The sequence below is a fragment of the Ursus arctos genome, unplaced genomic scaffold, assembly GCF_023065955.2.
Source record: "Ursus arctos isolate Adak ecotype North America unplaced genomic scaffold, UrsArc2.0 scaffold_23, whole genome shotgun sequence".
Lineage (NCBI taxonomy): Eukaryota > Metazoa > Chordata > Mammalia > Carnivora > Ursidae > Ursus > Ursus arctos.
Window position 1 is genome coordinate 3,645,644 of NW_026622908.1, and position 20,828 is coordinate 3,666,471.

General features: G+C 49.7%; 1 protein-coding gene across 17 annotated transcripts in view; it reads left to right on the forward strand.

Annotated features, from left to right (window-relative positions):
• TEAD1 (TEA domain transcription factor 1) overlaps positions 1-20,828 on the forward strand; it is a 260,007-nt gene that overhangs the window by 34,550 nt on the left and 204,629 nt on the right. For 3 of the 17 annotated variants that reach the window (XM_057317463.1, XM_057317459.1, XM_057317460.1), the window contains exon 1: positions 13,816-18,020. The exons of 3 other annotated variants lie outside the window; for them this stretch is intronic. In XM_057317463.1, coding sequence (XP_057173446.1) covers positions 17,949-18,020 — 72 coding nt within the window. In that variant the 5' untranslated portion in view covers positions 13,816-17,948. Of the gene's footprint in view, positions 1-13,815; positions 18,021-20,828 lie in introns of those variants that run through there. 11 more of the 17 variants (XM_044379692.3, XM_044379694.3, XM_044379697.3 and 8 more) reach the window with 7 other exon arrangements.

The following is a 20,828-nucleotide window of genomic DNA, read 5'->3' on the forward strand; positions in this document are numbered from 1 at the left end:
TTTTTAAGATTTTATTTATTTGAGAGAGAGAGAGAGTGAGCATGAGCAAGGGGAGGGACAGAGACAGAGGGAGAAGCAGACTCCCTGCTGAGCAAGGAGCCCAGGACTCGATCCCAGGACCTTGGGATCATGACCTGAGCTGAAGGCAGACGCATAACTGCCTGAGCCACCCAGGTGTCTCTACTTGTTTATTTTTAATGTATTTGCATTCCTAATCTGCTTAATTTCTCCTTACTGCAGAAATGGCTGGAGGGGGGCATTTATGGCTCTGAGATAGTCAAGAGCATCTGCTAGAGAGAGAGAAGGTGAGAGCTGATAGGTTGGGAAGAGGGAAGCACAGTAGGCGGCACATTTAAAAAGCTTGTTAAGCTGGGGTTCTTGGGCGCCCGTTGCCCTGTTGCTGTGAGTGGTCAGCACGATGCCTGGTATGGTGGGGGCACTTGTGTTCATCCTATGGCTGTGAGCTTTCCCAGGTATCCTCCTCTGTTTAAGAGGACAGGGGAGAGTTGTAGAAATATCCTTCAAAAAATTAAAAAGGTCTGCTCCAAGTGTTGTCCGTATTCATACAGAAACCGTATTAACAGAGAACAGATTTCCCCTAAGGATACTGGCAATGTGAAATCTTAGGCTACACCGATTGGTGGCAGTGGGTTTTATTTTTTAAAAACTTCTTTTAGTTCAAATATGTGCCTTTGGTCCTAGCTCCGCTCTCAGCTGCTCCCAGTGTCCCTTGGAGAACAGGAATGATGAGCAGAGATGTACCCCTCCGCTCCAGCAGCCGCTCGTTCTGGGGCTCCGTCCGCGGGAGCTACGGGCTCGCGGTGTTGACAAGGGATCCTACCTGTGATCGCTTTGCTTCGTGGTCAGAGCCCAGAGCTTAGGACCTCCGTGTGGAGGAGCTGTCTTCACTTGAGGTCTGTGCAGTTCTTCGTGCCGCTAATGGAGTCCAGAGTTGACCCGGTAAGGCTTTTGAGCCCTGGGCAAGGGTAGAACCTTGCCTGTTTTTCTTGAAGACCCAGAATCCGTGAGTTTGGATTAGCGCCATGGACAGTTCTGTGGTCCGAGACTGTCCTGCTGAAGGTTGCTAACTCCATTGTTCAAAACGGCCTTGACTGAGGCCAGGGTGCGGGACAGTGTTATACACTACTGACAGGGGTCTGCATGGTAGAGCTTTCCTGGAGCCTGTTTGGACAATAGGGATTCAAATGTCAAATTTGCATACTCTATGACGGCAGTTCTACTTAACAGAAGTTAATTTAAGGAAAGAGTCGTATTAAGTATGTACAAGAATGGCCCTCACCATACGGTTTGGTGTAGTGACAGACTGGGACTTTAAAAAATTCTTTGGTCAAGGAATAGTTACGTGAACTTCAGTAAAACCGCGTGTGAGTATTACGAAGCCGCAGAAAGGGATGAGGCTGACTTCCGTAGTGTGTCGGCGAGATGGCAGAGGGATTGCGTGGTACAGGTCCGTGGCTCGTGCGACCGGTGTGTGTGTGTGTGTGTGTGTGTAAAGTGAGTACATCTTTTATCATGTTTGGGAAGAATCTGTATCCAATGCTAATAGTGATCTGTATTTAGAAGCATGTGAGGACTCTCATTTTCTACGTCATACATTTACGAATTGTTTGAACTGTTCATAAATGGAAAACCAGAAAAGTGAGATATTTAAATTTTAGAAAGCCAACCAGCTTGGGCCCCTTTGTCCGTCTTCCAGTTCTTTGTTTTCCTGGACCCTTTCTAAGCTCCCTTTTTAACAGGGAGCTTTTATACCTTTTAAAACTTGAACACCGAAACACGTTTCTCCCCTTCCCCCGCTAAACTTGTGCAACAGTAAGAAGCAAAGAAATAATAAAGTATTAATAATTTGCTTAAAAAGGGGATGGCATTATGTATATGTGCTTCATGAAAATACTGTGGCAACCATCACTGGGTATCCACTGCGTGCCAGATGTTTGGGTCACGAGGGTGAATGGGACACGGCTCCGTGCTCTTCAGAGAGTTCACCGTGAAGTAAGGAGCCCGGTGGTCACAGGGGAAGTGAGTGTAAACTGGCTGACAGCTGCTGACTCACGGAGGGCAGCCCAGCGCCCACAGTGAGAACGCAGCGACTCTGGTCGTGCGGTCCTTCAGGGAGGAGTAACCGCGGTCCGGCCAAGCACCGTCTGGGCCCCGGGGGCCAGAGCGGTGGACAAGGCAGGCAAGATCCTGCTCTCATGGAGCTGCTGTGCGGAGAGGGACGTGTCTTGAAGGTCATGATGAGCACGGTGATGAAGCCTTGAGACCGTGCCTGCAGGCGTGTGTTCTGCAGGAGTGAGGGCGGGGAGCGGCCGTGATGCTATGCAGGGGGCAGGGTGCGTGTGAGCAGAAGGAAGGCTGTGGAAGTGGCCGGACTGGTGTCCCAGGCAGAGGCTCCAGCTGGCACTGAGCGGACAGCAAGCCTGCAGCGGTCTTTCCCGGGCTTTGCTGTGAATACCGAGTTGAGGCGTGTGGATTGTATCTCTTGGTGGCTGGTTGGCCTGCAGGATTTTCACCTGGGAAGAGATGTGATCGGATTAGTGGTTTGGGAAGTTTCCTCTGACTCTGAGGCTGGTTTGAAAGGGCAAGAGATGGGAGTCTTAAGCTGTGATCTCAGGAAGAGGTGGTCAGGCCACGTCAGAGGGTGGAAGGAAGAAAGTGGTAGAATGTGCAGGACTAAGGATTGTAAGCAACAGAGAGCCTGTGTCGAGCAGGAGCCGGGAAACATTGATGGAGTTATGAAATAATATTTATTCACTGGAGTTTGTGTTTGACACCCCCTAAAAAGTCACCAGTGAACTGATGACCCCCTAAGGCTGCAGCTGGGGTTTTGCCCAGCTCGGCCTCTCCCTGTCCTCTGGGATGTTGCATACGGTGAACCTTCCCAGGAACCAGATGGACCTTATGTGCAGAGTCCTGGCTGGCAAAGCTGAGGTCTGACGGCTAGACCAGTCCTCTGCAGTACACGCTTTAGCCCTTTAGTGTCTGCTCCCCCCGTCGGGGGAGGGCGTGTTGTGCAGCTTCCCCGTCCCCTCCTCCTCGTCCCTTGGAGACTGCAGGCAGGCCCTTTACCCTCTCAGGTTTTCCGGAGAATCACTACAAGGAAACTGATAAGGAGCAAGGGTAACAAAGTAATAAAGGTAAAGTAACAAAGACAGCAAGGTAACCAATTAACCACAGTAACAATGAAGCAAGCTTGGGGTCCGTCACAAGGTTCTACTCCTGCTGCCAAGTCATTGTTCTGAGCCTTGGTCCCTGACTCCTGGTTAGGCTGCACCAGGCTGGTGAATCTTCTGTGCCCAGGGTTGAAGGTGCCAAGCCATCCTCTCCTTCAGGTCCTCCCTGCTCCTTCCCCACGAAGGGCCCTCCGCCCAGTGCTAGGCCTGAAGGCATAATTAAGGTACTCTGGGCTAAAGGTGGAGTGTCCACTTGGGCAGTCTGCGTCTTTTGAGGGACATTCTGTATACCCTAGGTAGGGGCAGCCTTATTATTTCTTCATGGCATCACACTGGTCCTCCTTAAAAGTCTCTCACCCATCCATCCATCCATCCATCCATCCATCCATCCATTCATTCTTCCATCCATCCATCCATCCATCCATCCATCCATCCATTCTTCCATCCATCCATCCATCCATCCATCCATCCATCCATCCATTCTTCCATGCATCCATCCATCCATCCATCCATCCATCCATCCATCCATCCATTCTTCCATCCATCCATCCATCCATCCATCCATCCATCCATTCTTCCATCCATCCATCCATCCATCCATCCATCCATCCATCCATCCATTCTTCCATGCATCCATCCATCCATTCTTCCATCCATTCATCCATCCATCCATCCATCCATCCACCATTCCTCCGTCCTTCCACCCATCTAATAATTTGAACTCCTTTTTGGAGCAAACCCCTCTTCTCAGCTGTCAAAGAGTCCGGGGGCTCTCAGGTCTCCTGCTACCAGTCTGACCAGTTCGCCTCTGGAAACTGGCTGGCGCTGCCGCCTGGCCTGAGGCCCGGTCACTTCGCCTGCACGCACATAGCTTCTGTTAATGCTCGCGTGAGCTCCGCCGCTCAGCTTGCTGTGTGCCCTCGGGCAGGTTACCTGAACCCCGTCTCCCCGTCCTCATTTGGTAAAATGGGAATAATAACATACTCACCTCAGAGGTCGCTTTGAAAGACGACCTGAAATAATGCACGTCAAGTCCTCAGCACGTTGGCTAGTATTACCGTCACCATGACTGTCTTTTCTGCCCTTGGGAACCGTGTCCATCATGGGGGAATACTAGGGAAAAAGTAAAATGAGAGACCAAGTTTTTCTGTGGGTGAGAATCAGGCAAATCCAGTCTGCTTGGGGTTGATGATGGCCGTTCTGAACTGACAATTGAGGGGTGCCGGCTGGGAAGCCTTCATGGGAGGGGATGAGTCTTACGTAGAACTTGGACCCGAATTGACGAGAAGCATCAGCTTTGACGCAGACTGAATTGGAAGGGTCTTTGGCCTCTGTCTAGTCAGAGAATTTTAAGCTGGGGGCCAGATATTTTTTAGGGGTTGGGGGGAAGTGTGTGGTTAATGTTGAGGGTCCTCAAACCCATATGCACACCTGGGATTGTCTGCAGGCTCATTTAACGCAATGTACGTTGTCTACTGTGATGCCCGAGTGTTTTTAGATACGTCAGAGGTAGCTGTCTAAAATGCAATTTACTTAAGAAACATTACTACAGGGCCACCTGGGTGGCTCAGTTGGTTAAGTGTCTGCCTGGGCTTGAGGTCATGATCTCAGGGTCCTGAGATCTAGCCCCATGTCCAGCCCACGTCCAGCTCTCTGCTCAGCAGGGAGCCTGCTTCTCCTTCTCCCCTTGCCTGCCACTCCCCCTGCTTGTGCTCTCTCTCTCTGTCAAATAAATAAATAAACTTTAAAAAAAAAGAAACATTACTAGAAGTCGTGGTCATCCGTTGGCTTTTAGATATTGGATACTAAAATTACTACTGCTACTAGATGGGTCGTCTGTAGAATGTTTAAAAAGGGTTCCCAAACTTGAAAAAGTCAGGATCTGTAGATTTTGCCTGGTAAAACCAGAAAGTCGATCCTGGCAGCATTCCAGCTCATGTATTGTAGCTGGAGGCTTTTAGCTGCAAGTGACACAAACTCTTATGGCTTTACAATGAGATCATCTGTCTCCCAAGATTACGAGTCCAGAGGTCAGGTGATCCTAGGGTTGGTTAGCTCGGCAGCTCAGTGACCTAGTCAAGGACCTGGTTCTTTCCATTTTTCCCCATACTGTCCTCTGTATGTCGGCTCCCTTCTTTCATGGTGAGCAGATGGCTGCAGTAGCTCCAGGCATCACATCATTACACTAATGCCCAGAAGTATTTGTTCCGGACTCTGTTCTGTCTGTAAGGATGGAACATACAGTGTGGTAGCCAATGGAAAACTGACTAATCGCCTCTGGAGGGCTGTTCACCTGCCACTCTCTGGTCAAGAGAACAGAAGAAGCCTTCTGGAGAGCTGGTCCCAGAAGTGGGAAGGTCTGGGGAGTGGAATGATAGAAACTGTGCCCATATCTGTGTCCCCAGCAGCTTCGGCCTGGTCAGCTGCCAGTGGTGCTCTGGGGAGAGACTGGCTGGTTTGCTGGCATTTTTAAACGAGAGCACATCATGTGCTGGTGTTAAGTACCTAAGGGAGAATGGAGAACCAGACAGGCATGGGCTCCTCCCACTTTCATTCATTCAGTTATTCATTCATCCCAGCAGTACTTTCCTAGGGCAGCTATCACAAAATTCCACAGACTGGGTGGCTTAAACAACAGAAATTTATTTTCTGCTAGGTTGGAAGTCCAAGGTCAAACTGTTGGCAGGTTTGGTTTCTTCTGAGGCCTCTCTCCTTGGCTTGCAGATGGCCACCTTCTCGCTGTGTCCTCATGTGGTCTCTCTTCTCTGTGTGTCCACATCTCCTCCTCTTATAAGGCCTGCAGTCATGCTGGATTAAGGCCCGTCTTACCAGTTCATTTTACCTGAGTTCTCTCTTTAAAGACCCTGTCTGCAAAGACCATCACATTCTAAAGTGCTTGGGGTTTGGGCTTCCGTATGTGAATTTTGGGGGCACACTGTTCAGGTGATAACCCCAGTTATCTGTTCAGTGCCAAAAGGTGCCAGGTACCATCCTAGGCACTAGGGGCGTGGAGTAAAACAGACCAAAATCCTTGTCTGCATAGAGCTTACCTCGGGGTAGGGGCCGAGTTGTCCTCAGTTACTGTTTCTGGCTCCTGTTTGGGACCGTCTAACATAGTATGATTTCAACACCTTCCTCTCCTAGATTCCTTTAAATTCATGTCCTGGAGTCATCCTTCGTCAGAGACAAAGCCCAGGTTTGGAAGAAACACCTTGTGGTCTAGTGCAATCAGCAGGACAGGCATGAGGGAGAGAAGACATCCTTTCCAGTTGGGAAGGGCTTTTTGAGGGGTCAGAGAGCGGAATCGAGCCCAGGGGCTGAGGAGGGTTTGAGGACGTGTGTCTTGGGTTCAGATGGTGGCTGGGAAAAGGGCTCAGGGCACAGGTGTGTGCTCCTGGGGAAGCTTGTTTCTGGAGGCAGGCCACCCCGACACTGGGTGCATCCCAGGGTGCAAGCAGGGCTCCGCGCGGCAGGACCTGCCCTGCAGAAGCTTCACCGGCAGAGGCTGGGGACCAGCACACCTCCTGTGCACGATTTGGATTTCAGTTGCCAGCTAAAATACAGGGTGCCCTGTTAAATTTGAATATCAGTAAAACGATCAGTACTTTTTAAAGTATACGTCTTTCCCATTATTTGAATTTCCAAAAGCAACGTTTGTGACAGTTACGATAAAAAATTTATTTGTCGTTTACCTGAAATCCACATTTAACTGGGCATCCCGAAGTTTTATTTGCTAAATCTGGCAACCCCAGCTCTCGGGGTTCCCAGATTAACAGAGGTGGTGAGGTCTGTGGGGTCAGGAGGATAAGGGTCATCCTCTAGCCTTTGTTGTTTTAAAAACTTGAGAAAGGATATTGTGCTCACTTCTAGTTCACTCCGCGGACCCTCCCTTCAAAACCGACACTGTCATTTGCCTCTTGGGCACTAGGAAACATCGCAAAGAAGCTATAGCCTAGTGACTGAGGACTAAAGGACAGGCTCCGCGTCCTCTGGCTGTCAGCTTCTGGCCGACGGCTGGAAGGAGGTGCGGGGTGGGCTCAGCCCCGGCGAGAACTTGAGCTCGTTTTTCCCATCTGCGTGCGTTCTCTGTTGCACTGTTGCAGGTCACGCCGAATCCCTGGACCCCCGTCCAGCCTCATTTTCTCTCTTAGGCAAAGGGGGTGTCTGCCGTGCAGACGGTGGCTAGAAATGCACAGGGTTTTCTCGTCGCCCTTGGTCTACCCATCTCCTCCTGAGGTCTCTTCCCCTCATCGCGGACCGCCCGTCCTTGCTGCTTCTGAATCCCTGGATGTCAGACCGTGGTCAGGAAGCGACCATTCATGCTTTCCTCCTGGACTCCTTTTAGGTTTTCTCAAAGTCTTGTTCCTAGCAGTGCTTTTAAGTCAGGGCTCAGCAGACTTTTTTTCTGTGAAAGGCCAGGTAGTAAATATTTTTGACTTCACGGGCTACACGATGTCTGTCCCCACTACTCAGCTCTGTGGCGGTGGCATGACAGTAGATGTAGACAGCAGACAGCAAACCAATGGGCGTGTTCCAATAAAAATTTTTTTACGGATACTGAAATGTGAGTGTTATGTCCTTTGTTGTTGTTGTTGTTGTTATTATTATTATTATAACATTTTTTTAAGTAGGCTCCACGCCCGGTGTGGAGCCCAGTGTGGGGCTCGAACTCACTACCGTGAGATCAAGACCTGAGCTGAGATCAAGAGTCGGATGCTTCACCGACCGAGCCACCCAGGCGCTCCGTAATTTGTTATTCTTTTGATTTTTTTTTTCCTTAACCGTTTCAAGATGTCAAGACCGTTCTTAACTCCTGGGCCATACAAAATGAGACGGTGGGTCAAAACTGGCCTGCCAGCTCTCGTCGGCCAGCTCTGTTCCAAGTCAGCGGCAGAGCGCGCAGCTCCCCACTCGGGGGCCGGATGGCTTCTTGCCCCCAAGTCACAGCTTCTGTTGCTCCCAGGTGACCAGTTGGGTTGGGATCTGAAGCAGGGGGTTTGTCTTTCAGCTTTCTGCAGTGGAGGTACGGACCCACACCCCGGAGTTGGCTGTACAGAATGGTTTCTGAGTGAATCTGTAAATCCTAGAGGATGAGCCACTGCCAGTCAGGTCTGCCCATACGGTCCGTATGACAATGAATGCAGTTTATAGTGATCATAGGCTGCAGTGTCGGGATAAATAAGTAAGCAGCAGAACTGAACGTGGGACGATGAGAGGTCTCTGTGATCACGCTGCCTTCCATATACAGCTATGTGTGTGCCTTTGGTATTAGGTTTCCAAATGGAAAGATCAGATTAGGTTTGACTTTCTGTCACCAGATGGGGTCTAGCTGTACCTGCAACATGGGTCAGGAGGCAGGGCCTTTCATCCCCGGGTGTCCTGACTGATGGAGGTTTCGTGTTTTATGGATGTAAGATGTGCTGGGTGAGGTGGACAATGGAATTACACTTCCCGCAGAAATCACTCCTGGCCTGAGAATCAAGTTTGCACGTGTGCCCTGTAGCACTCATTCTTGCCGAATGCTGGGAGATGGGGTGGTTATTAGGTTATGTCAAAGTGGTGTTTGCCTTAATACACGATCCTGCAGCAGTAACCCAATAACGGGAGGTGGGTAGGGGGGAGGTGACCTGCATGTTTCTGAAAGTTGGAAGCATCTGGACGTCAAGGAGGCTTTGTGTGGTATTATCAGGGAGCTGGGAGGGTTCTGTACCCCACCCCTCACCCCAAGTCCCTGGCAGGCTTGAATCCACTCACATGGGGGTGTCTTGAGGCAGTGGACAGCATCTGGGCTCACATCGCCTGGCTCCTGGCTCACCACTGGTTTCCAGCACTTTGCTTTTGGGCAAATTACTTAACCTTGTTGTTGCCAGACTTGTACGGTGGGGGTGCTCATAGGAGTACCTGCCTCGTAGGGCTGTTATAAGAGTAAAGTGAGTTCATGTATATAAGGTGTTTAGAACCATGCCTGGCTCATTTGCATCTTTATTGAGATAAAGGAGGAAGAAGTGGCTCCCCCCCCCCCCCATGCTGCGTGAGGTCGAGTAAGTAGGGCTCTGGTAGGCAGAGCTCAGAATAACTCACAACCATACTGTCTCCGCCCAGCATCTCACACAGAGCTGCCTGAACATACCTGGGAAAGATGTATCCTGTGGCTTCTTTGTGGCTTGTGTCTCATGGATGACGCTTGGCCCCAGCGGGACCTACAGCTGAGGGGCTGCACCTGTCACCTGTTGGCTGTGGGGAAGAGTCCTCACCTCTCAGGGTCTGAGACAGAGATAGGCAGGCATTTTCCGCCCCCAGGACTGTCTTGGGGCATCAGAGAAGAGGGAGGTGGGAGTGATTGAAGCTGTACAGTTCTTCGAGGGAAGGCGCTGGTGCTCTTACCATCCTCTTCCTCGCTCTCCTTGTACAGCCCCTGGCCTCCCTCTCCTCGTGCACCCCCCCACCCCCCAGCTCTTGTGGGTCAGGGGCTTTGGTGTCAGGTTTACAGAGTCCTGTGGTTCTCTTCTCCCACTTCCTTTGCAGGTAGAATTATCAGCATAATTCTCGTGTGGGGTTATGGAAGAATAACATTTTGATTTTTGTGTAGGGGTATTTTTGAATCCTGTTTCTTTTCTTTTTTTCTTCTCTAAATTACACTCTTATCTTATCCCTGTAGGGTTCTCAAGTACAGTCCAAGGCCAGTCTATAGTCAGATGCTTTTTTACATTTGTTTTATTGCGATCCAAGCTTTTTTAAAACAGAGACATTTCATCAAATCCCATTATCCTCTACACTAATGGTACCTTATTTAAGTATCTTCCTCTACCTGAATTTGGGTTGAGTAGTATGAATTTTACTTCCATATGCTTTACATGTATCATTATGTTCAATTAAGGGCAGCTCTCTAACTTTGAAGAGTCTGAAAGCTTTGCTCCGGGGTGTTCTTGGGGGGTCTGAGGGTCTTCTGAGCAGCCACTTCTGAGTTGTGTGGTTGCTTTCTGAGATTTTCAGGGCTGGGGACGCTACTTCCTGGCCTGGAACACGCCGAGCTCGCTCCTCAGGGTCTCTCCAAGAGCAGCAGCCCGTGTTTGCTGACTCTGAACAGTGAGAACAGTGAGATGAGAGCAGTCTGGGGAGCGAGGAAGGTGCCTGGGGGTCTTCAACTCTGTCCGGAGGGGGAGGGACCGTGTGGCATGCTCTGGACCACGTCCTTGTTCCACAGTGAGATGTGAGGAGAGCGTCAGCAGGTACCACTCACATCAATGGGGGTAAGACATGGTCCCACCAGCGCCCCGAGAGGGAAATGCCACTGTGGAGGCAGCCTCCGGCCTTGCTGAGGGCGGGCTGGGGTAGCCTCCGGCCATGCTGCGTACCCCTCAAACTCTCAGACCCTGTGCTGCGCTGCTCATTCCAGATGGCTCTCAGCACATCTCCTCTCCTCTCCCATTTCCACTTTTTCGGCTCAAAGGCCAGGCCAGGCCAGGCACAAGGATTCTTTGGCGCAGAAAAGGACAAGCAGTGCCGAGATAAATCTTAGCAACCTTTTCAGAATTGGATCTGGGAGAAGCTCTGGGTTGGAGGTGGGGTGGGGATATTGGTTTCAAATGCAAAGAGCTTGACCAGCTCTACCTGTCTTGAGCTAGGAGCTCTGGGACTGTGTGACTTGAAAATTATGCCTTGGGAAATAAAGAGAGGATAGAGGCTCCCCAAAGAGGTGAGGGCACGCCGGGAGGGAGGAACGTGTGCCAGGTAGCATTGCCTATGGTGGAAATCCGAACCCTTCTGCCTCACAAGCCAGGGTGTGTTGGTGGATGGAGCAGGCTGTGGTTTCCATCATCTGCAGACTCCGCAAGGCGTGACTGAGTCTTTGCATTTCCAGAGCCTGTTGCTCCATACGTGGTTACTGAAGCAATTTGAATTATAGATTTCTTTTCTTTGACTGGAAGGGATCTCTGAAATCTCACTTCCTTATTTTGCAGGGGCCCAGACAGGCTAAGCAGCCTTCCAGATCTCAGGCAGTAATTGGCCGAGGTGGAGCTCCCACCCCAGCTTCTCCTCCTAGTGAGGGGCATTTCTCATCATATCATATTGCTCTCCTAATTAAATCCTAGGCAATGTCTATGGCCTGCTTAATTTCTAATTAGATGACTTTATGGATCAATTTGCATTTAATGTTAAATCTAATGTGGAAATCATTAAAAAGTTAGATCCCTAGGGAGAGGAATAGGTACTAACTCCATGCCTATTAAAAATGACAAGTATGTGCCGTGTGTTAGTACGTGAAGCTGTTTGAATGGGAGAACGTGAGTGGGGAATGCAGAACCTGCAGGTGGTCTGTGTGCGTGATAACTGGGGAAGCGTGTCATGTTCAGATCAGATTTTACAATGCTTGTCGTAGCTGCTGCAACAGGAAGCCCTTCTGCGCCTTTACCGCGTGCCCGCCCTGCGATAGGTCCGTCAGGGGACTGTCTTACTGAACCCTCAGAACGACTCAGCGAGGGAAGCTTTTTAATCACTCCTCTTTCCAGCGGAGGATCCCGCTGCTCGAGAGATGAAGGGCTCGAGGTCAGCAAATGGGAAAGGCAGGATTTGCATCCAGGCCAGCGGGATTTCAGAGTCGGCCTTTGAGTCACCTGCCAGGTGTTCCCACGGGTGCTCGGCGATTCGACCCGACAGAACACTGCAGGATTCTGAGGGGGACGTCCGTCGGTCGGATCCTGAAGTGTCTGCAGGTGCTGGAGCCGTGTGGCTGCCGCCATTACTGCTTGAAGGGGAGAGATGGGCCCCACGACCACCAGCGGGGACTCACAGGCAGTGTCCGCAGGCTTAAGGGGGCGTTGCTAGCAAGGGCCGCCCCCTGGGCACACCTAGGCTGAGGCCAGCCTGGCCCCTCCTCTGGAAGCACCTTCCATCTTTGTGTGGCTTTCCTTGGGACTGTGGCTCCTTGATGGGACATTATTTTAGACTTAGTTTCTTTTATTCTCTGGTTTTTTGTGCTTGCCTTTCCTCTACTTAGACTGTAAAGAATGTGGTTTTGAATCCCGTGTCTCTTCCTGACTGCCTGTGTCTCAGGGCAAACCATTTAGTCCTAGCTGCTTGTTACTCGTCTACTTGACGTAGTTGTGAGGTGTCCTTGAGGATGCGTGAGTGTGGGAGCGCTGGGCCCAGGGCACGGTGTGCACTTGGTTTAGAAGCTGCCTGTTTCCTGCTGCTCGTTCCCTTCTCTTGTAGGAACAGCATCCATTTAAGATCTAGATGACTGGATCCGGGAGCATTCACCTTTTTTTTTTTTGTCTGCCTCTTGCTGGTGCCTACTGTTCATTTCCTCACCTACTGTCTGCAAGTGCACAGGGCCCAGGCCCGACTCGAGTGCGGGGGCCGCAGTGGCCCTGTGCAGAACAACAGGGAGGATCTGCATCCTCCCCCATGTCATGGAGCTTGCACAGCGTGGGCACACGGATACTAAACACAGCGGACGCAGACACTACATAGTACCTGCTTATTTATTCACTTACTGTTTCAACAAGCATGTTTCCAGCACTATGCTAAACACAGGGCATGTGAAATCCGATGCAGCCTGGTTACTCAAGAATTGTTTTGCCAGAAAAAATGTGTCTGAGAAACACAGGTCACTCTCTTGTTTTCTAACTAACATTTTAACTCTGAGGTTAAATGCTCATTTGAGCAAGTATAGGCTTCCAAATGCTTTTTTCCCTAACATCTGACAGGTTTTTTTTCGTGTTGGGGGGAGGTGGATATTTGAGTCTGGGTGTTTGGACTGGGCAGGTGTTTGCATGATTCTTAGACTAGTGGTTCTCAATTATCCCCGTGCCTAAAGAATTGCCTGGGCAGCGGGTGAAATTCACATTCAGGTACTTCAGTCCCGGAGACTCTGATTTGCTAGGTTTGGGTTGGGGCTGTAACCTGCAGTGCAGGTGAAATGGATGCAGATGGTCTGTGAACAGATGCAGGTGGTCAGACTCACATAGTGCTGAAAGTAAGTGTTCATCTCTTTGTTTTGTCGAGGACACTATTTCCCAGAGAAGGAAGGGACCTTGGAATTAGAGGCCACGGTAGACAGGATGGGCCAGGGCTTTTGAGCAGAGGAGCCTGGAGTCTCATCCTGTCTGTCACCTGGTAGCCTCATACATCCTTGGAGAGGTCGTGGGGCTTCTCTGAGCGTCCCTTTCCCCAGGCAGAGCACAGGGTAGAGACTCTGTATTGTCCCAAGCCAAAAAGCAGCATACTGGTTTCCCAGATTCCTCATTCAGCCTTTGAGTCTGAGTTGAGCTGCATATATACCCCGTGATTTCTCTTTATTTCACAAAATAAAATGCTGTAACCACAATAAAGGAAATGAAACAAAAGGAAAAAAGTTCACCCGCAAGCTCACCGTCCTAACACAACTGTTTTCATTTTTCTTCTAGCCCTTGCCTGAATGCAGGCATGTTTTTATATAGCTGTAATCATATGTAGACCCAATTTTGTATTCTGCTCTTTTCAGTAAACCTTAAGCAAATGTTTTCCAAATGGTTACGGAGTCTTCAAGATGATTTTTAATGGTCTTACAATCTATCATCTCACAGACTGAATTTATTTAACCATTCATCTATTACTGGACGTTTAGATTTTTTCCCTTATATATATATATTTTTCCCTGTGCTATTATAAATAATACTTGGAGATACGGCTTCATCCTTATTGTAGATTATTTCCTTGGGGTGAATTCCCAAGAGCAAGATTTCTGGGTTAAAGGGCACAAACATTTTTTTGGCTCTTGATGGCTGTTGCTCCACTGCCGTCCGGGAGGGCTGTACCGGTTCACAGAGCCACCAGCAGCGCAGGAAGGTACCAGTTTTTTCAGCAACTTGGCCTGCATCAGATACTGTCATTTTCACAAGGTCTGGTTCAGTGCTGCTTCATTGTTTCATTGGAATTTCTTCAGTTATAGTAAAGTCGAGTGTGGCTTTATTACTGTTTTTTAAGATTTTTATGGAATTTGTTTTGTTATAGGCAAGGCCTAGCTGTTTGAGGTCAGATTTTCTGCTCAGAATTCTTCAGATTCTTGGATTTTACAGGTAAAAAAACCAAACCAACTAACACAAACCAAACCAAGAGCCAATCTGTATAATAAATACTTTGGACATATTTTACGGTTGGAGTACCTGTTCGTGATCTGACTTCCTTGCAGGTCACCAGTTAATGGGGTGATATTTGGAGAGTAGAGGGGCTTTTCCTCTTCTCAGAGTGCACTTTTGTTCTTTCCCTCCAGCGTCTCCCCCCTCTCCATTTCCTGTCCCCCTCCTCCCCTGGAAGCACTGTTTTTGTCTCTTTGGAGATAAAACATGAAAGGATCAGCTTTTCAGCCATGCCCCCTTGAGCATATAAAATGTAGGTTGCCTAAATTACGTAGTACGGAGCCAGCATAAAGAAAATCACAGCGTTGTAACAAATTGCCTTTAACTGCTCTGCAAAAGTGAACGTCTCAGGATCGAAGAAAGGTGTGTGTGAGGGTGTAATCTTAGCTTGTGGCGAAGGGGAGTCCAACTTGTTTTTCAAGTTGGTCTTGAATAACTTTGTTCTTTCTGGAATGCTCACCATCCTGAGCATGACAGAGTTTGCTTGATGACAAACTCCTTCACTCTGAGCACACACTGGGCCACCGAGCTGGTTTGTTTATTTGCCTGGGGTGAGTGCCCGCACCGCCCTCCCTTCGCAACAGCACCTGGGATGTGATGGGCGAGTCTTGTCCCCCAGGCACCCACCCTAGACGGTGGCCCCTGGGGTCCCCCCCACCCCCCACCCGCCAGGACTGTTGCTCTCTTGGGCTGGAGACGTGGTTTGTCAGGGTCCGGGCTCTCTCCTGGGTGACGCTGCCCCACGTGCGCGGTAGGGCGATGTTGGTGCGGGACCCGAGCGTATGTGCACAAGAGAATGGTCGCGGCTCCATTTCAGTTTAATTTGTTAATGAAACAAGACGGAGAGCATTTTCCCCTCCCGCACACCTCTTGGGCTGTTGGAGATGAGGCACAATTAATTTATTTGTACTGTCTGGAGGCGTATGCCAGCTAATGTAGTGCAAGGGCTTTTATCTTTCTGTTTGTAATGAAGAGGGGCAGGCTGCTGGCAAATTGACAAGGATTACTGATGACTCACTCTCGGACGGCAGAGTGCTTTCTTCGGAAATAATCAAACGCGTACACACACACATATGTGCGCGCACGTACGTGCTGGCCTGGTTCCTGCTTGAAATGGGCACAGTCGGTTCGAGAAAGCTCAGGTGCCTCTGAAACATGGCCAGAGCACGAGAGAAGAGGTGGACGAAGCCATTCCTCTGGCTCCCTGGCTTGGCCTGACTGAGGGCAGGACCCCCTCGCTCAGTGGGGACCCTGCCCTTTTGAGACAGAAACTTCCTGCCTCCTGCTCCAGTAGGCGGTCCCGCTCCTCGGGGAAGCCGGCTCTTCTGGGCTGCTTCCTGCCCGACATCCCCAGGCAGCACCTTGGGGACTTGGCTTTGTGAGGCCGTGGAGTCTGGGCCTGTTTGATGTTAGCCTGCCAGTTCTCTCTGGTCTTTGCCCGAGTCCCCAGGCCTGGGCCCTGGCTGTGGCTGTTAGGTGTGGGTGACTCTGTCCCCTGACTTTGACATGCTTCAGAAGAATCAGTTTACGTGGTAGCTACCATCTGTTTGGCCCTGTAAAATATATAAGGTGTTCTGGTGTTGCAACGACTCTGAGTTGCTTCTACTGTTATCCCCATTTTATGGATGTGGAGACCCAGGTGCCTAGAGGTTAGATAACACGATGATCAAACAGCTAGCTGGCAGAAAGGTAGTGGTGGTGAACACCAGGACTTGAGAGTCGAAAAGCTGACCTTGTGATCTTTTCACGACATCGATTCATTAAGGACAAAATGGAGAGTAGTCTGTGTAAGAAATACATAACTGATGGGCCAGGGAAGGTATTTGAGAATTCTATGAGAGACTATGTTTATGTCTTTATTTCTGTGGACTAGCAGGAGGCTCACAGGATACATTCAGAAGACCCGAAAGCAACTTATGTTGCCCCATTTTGCAGAGCAAGAAACTCGAAAGTGTCTCTAGGAGTTTTCTCTCTGGTGTCAGATGGCTGGCCGAGCTGGTTGTGCGGTGGAGGGCTAAACAGAATGGCGAGGGCCACACGAATCACGGTTGACTTGCAGAGCTGGAAGGAAGCATGGCTTCTACAGTTGGGGAAGCTCTGGCCTGGAGAGAGAGACGTTCTGTTAGGAGGAATTCCATTCATTTATCCGACCATCCATCCATGCATCTGGCAGATGTTTATCGAGCCTGTGCTGGGCTAGGAGATAAGGCGTGGGCTGTGAACGAGGCAGACACAGTCATGTCTTCAAGGAACAGACAATGGTGGAGAACACGGCCGAGCAGGCCCTCCACTCTGGCCACTAGGGCTATGGTGTGTGAAGCCAGGGTGCTGGGGGCACAGAGGAGGCGCACAGAACTGTTGAGGACGTAGTCAGGGAAGGCTTCCTTGACGTAGTGGTACTTCTGGTGAGACTTGAAGGGTAGAACGGACAGTCTTTGAACATTGAACCCTGGGCCTCCCCATTCTCAGACCCAAGAGCAGCCAGTGCCCAGTACCGAGGCTCTGTGTGCTTGGAGACAGCAGGTGTGTAGGCTCCGTGAGACTCAGGCTTGTGTAGGAAATGCTCACTTGAGGCCCTCGTGGGGCAGCATGGTAGCCACCTGCCACCTGTGCTATTCAGCACTTGGCAGGTGGCATCTGAATTGAGATGGCCCCAAAACATATCCAGTGACCACTGGCCCTCAAAGACTTAGTATGGAAGGAGAACGTAAAATCTCATTAATGGTTTTTAAAATATTGATTACAGGTTGAATTCATATTTAGATGTGTTGGGTTAATAAAAGAAGTTACTGAAATTAAATTCACCAGTTTCTTTTTACCTTTTGTAATGAGGTGACTCGAAAACGTACCATGACACGTGGCTGGCGTTGCATTTCTGTTGGACAGTGATGCTAGCTGCAAAGAGAGGCCAGGGAGGAGAGGTGGGTTGCTGCTGAGAACACAGGATTTGGGGGGAAGCGGTGAGACTCGGGTCCCAGGGCATAACCTGGGGGCAGTCGTTAGCCTTTATGTACTCCCCTGCCCTTCTTTCTCACGTGGCCCTGACAGCTGGGGAGAGAAGGAGGTCAGAATGCTCATCCCGTTATGAGCCGTGGCTCTCCTTGTGAAGAAACAGTTCAGGATGGAGACGATGTGTACCATACAGTATCCCGATAGTTGAAAAGACAGATGAGACATTTGGCCGATCGCAGAATAAGAGGCTGGTGTGTGGGAAATGCATTCCGTACACAGTGAATTACAGACTGGGGGTGGATCTGTGTGAGATATCATGGGTAAGAAAATTCCATTTCTGTTGCCCTTGGCTTGCTCGGCCCCAGGAATTCCCTCACTCCTCACGCTGGAGTTTCTCCATCCCAGCTTTTAAAGTCCTTGTTTCTTGTTTTGTTTCATCTCCAAAGGCCATTAAGGGCTCTCCCGTTTCTTTCTTTTTTATCTTCAGGTATTTAGTATAGATTCCCCCCCCTCCAAAAGTAGAGTGTTCCTGTGAATTTTTTTGTAAGCAGAAATGGCCTAAAGCAGAGTATTCCCTGATTTCCAAAGGTCACGTTTTGCCAATTTGCTTTTAGGAAAGACCTACATCAATACCTATTTTCTCCAACCAGCCAAAAGAAATTCAAAGAGGATTGTCACTTTTATGAGAACAACCGTTGCTGTGCTCGGTAGATCTTTCATAAGAGCGAAGTGGCATAACTCGAACTTTCGGAAGGTAGGGGATACCTGTACTGTAATCCTAAAACTCAGCGCTCATTAAATGCTTGTTGAATGCATTGACCTTCTATCACTGTTTACGGAAACCTGGGTGTGTCGGGTGTCTGCTGGGCTCCAGAGATGGCTGTCCTGCCCTCAAGATGCTTGCTCACCCTTGGGAAGGAGACAGTTACCTGGCCGGGGGGTGGGGGGGCGCGACTGTGGGAGATGCGGGAAGCATTCCTAACTGCTAAATCCTGTGACTCAAAGGGTGACTTGATGAGAGATAGCAAAGGAGGGAGCTCAGAGGCAGCTGTAAGAGACAGCGCACCTTCTTGTAATGCCCCTTTGGGCAGTGAAATCAAGGAGCTGAGTTTGCCTGGGATCCTACCAGGCTCTGCGGTTCCCAGCACCGTGACAGTGTTGGAGTTAATGTTCCACCCGTGTATACATTAGTGATGCTTTTCGGTGTCTGTTGACAGACCCCCAAAGATGGTGCAGAGCACATGCAGCAAAGAGCCGTCCTCAGTCAGGAGCGACCCCGGCTGATTGCAAGGCTCTCAGGGGACCGGTGGGGCAGAGGCAGTCTGGCAGGGCCAAGCGGGGGGTATTTGAGGGACATAAAGTAGCTCTGACCTGGCCTGGGGGTGGCAGGCAGGCAGACAGTCATTTCAGCAGGAGACAGCATCTGATACCCACCCCTTTGGGCTAGTCCTGTAATAGCCGCGGATAAATACGCTGCCTCCAATGTGTTCCCTGAATATCTCTGTCTGCAAAATGTCTTTGAGGGGATGTTTGACTTGCAAGCATGTGGCTGATAAAATAAATACATTTTAAAAATGTAAACCTCTCTGTGAGTCTCCTCTCTCCTCTGGGAAAAATGAGGCCCTCCTTTAACCTCTTTTCTTCCCTAAGTGTAGAATTCTTGCCATGCTTTAGGAGAAGAAATATTTTTGGAATGTAGCACCTGCAGAAATAAAGAAGGGGCTCTGCCCAGGGCATCGGGCCGTGGCTATTGTGTGGGTGGCTTCTCTGGTGGTTCGTGAAGAGATACCAGCCCTGACACCTGCAAAGCATTTGAGCAGCTGGGCCAGGGTTGGAGGAGCTGGAAGGACTTACTTGTTGGTAGCTGAATTTAGTGGGCGGGCAGCTGTGATGGGAAGTTCTCTCTGATATCGGAGGAGCCTTACCCTTCAGTTAGACTTGGTCAGAACAGAGCTTGGTGCCTAGACACGTGTCTGGCATGACGTGGGAATTTCATATATAGTTGTTGAACAAACAAATGACTGAATAAATGAGTAAATGAATGAATGAGGCCCTTTTCTGGGCCTTGGAGCTCTTGTGGGATGCGCCTGGCCCAGGTCTTCCCCTCGCTCTCTGACGGCTGGGTGTGGACCGATAGCAGCCTCGTTCCCTGGTTAGCACGTGAATCACCTGGGAGCTTGTTAAAAATGCAGATTTTGATTGAGTGGCTCTGGGAAAGGGCCCTGAGAATCTGCGTATCTAACACGTTCTGCGATGATGCCAGTGGTGCTGGTCCACAGGCTACACTTTAAGTAGCAGGGTTCACTTAGGGCTCAGTCAGATCATCAGTAAGTCTGTCATGAGTTCCCGCCCCACTGGGGACCGTGGATGAAGGCAGAGGCCTTGATCCTCCTCTTAAAAAGAAACGTGTCGTCATAGTGAAAAACCAAGACTCATCTTCAGAAGCGGGAGAAAAAGCAATTCATTATTATAGTCTGTGGGGTGAGAAGTGGTCAGGGGAAGCAGAAGGACTGGAGGGCTGCTTGAGCCCCAGTGCAGTCGGGTCATGGGGGCTTGGCATTCGAGTTGTGTCTGCTTCCGGTGGAGGGGGTTGCCTGTAGCCGGTCCTGTCAGTTGGCCATCCAGCTTGAGCTTGAAATGCTCTCCTGATGGAACGCATCGTTGCTTCCGTGTGTAGATAGCTCTTGATTGTTCACAAAGCAAGCCCACAGGCTTTTTCTTGAAATGTCGGCAGAACCTCTTGAGATCGTTTGCATTTTACTGCCATTTGGCAGATGTAGAAACTGAGGCTTCTAGAGATTGACTTGTTCAAGACCATGTTCTTCCTGCGGGGGTACCGCTGGTTCCCATTTGAATGTCCTTTTCCTTGTACTCTGCTCGGCCCCGATTTGGTGAGAGAGTGGAGAGGTAGCGCCTACAAGCTTGGTTGAGCATGTGAGCATGAAATAGAGGCATCGTGCCTTCTGGAGCATGGATGGCTTGAGCGTCCATCAAGGAATTGGAGTATATAGATTAGAGGGGACCTTCAGGTCATTTCGGAGGAGCGAGCCCTGCACTCATGGAGCTTCTCCTACGGTGCGTTCCCAAAGAGCCTTAATGCCTCCTGGAGGCACGTTGCTTTTGATGGGGAGCTCGCTCCACAACAAAGGGCCATTTATTTCACTAACAGACCATTCGCTAACATTGAGCTCAGACGGGGTCTCCTCAATCCCTCCCCATTAATCCTAACCCCCTCTCGTGCTGGAGCCGACAGCATGAGCCTAATTGCTCCTTTCGTATCCTAGCCCATTTAGATTTTCTTTTCTTCATATCAGAGTTTTCAGTATATGTTTATTATGGAACAGAAAATACGAAGAGGCAAAATACAGAGAAGCAAGAGGAAAGTTTAAACCTGTCGATAATCTCAGCACTCTTTCTGTTGTCGGCTTCACACTACATAGTCTTCCAGACAGGCGCTAATGCAGTTTTTGATGTGTGTATATGTTGTTGTTTTTACAGAATGAATAATATTTTGTGCATAATAATTTATAATATTCTTTGTCTTGTAAATAGAATTTTATTA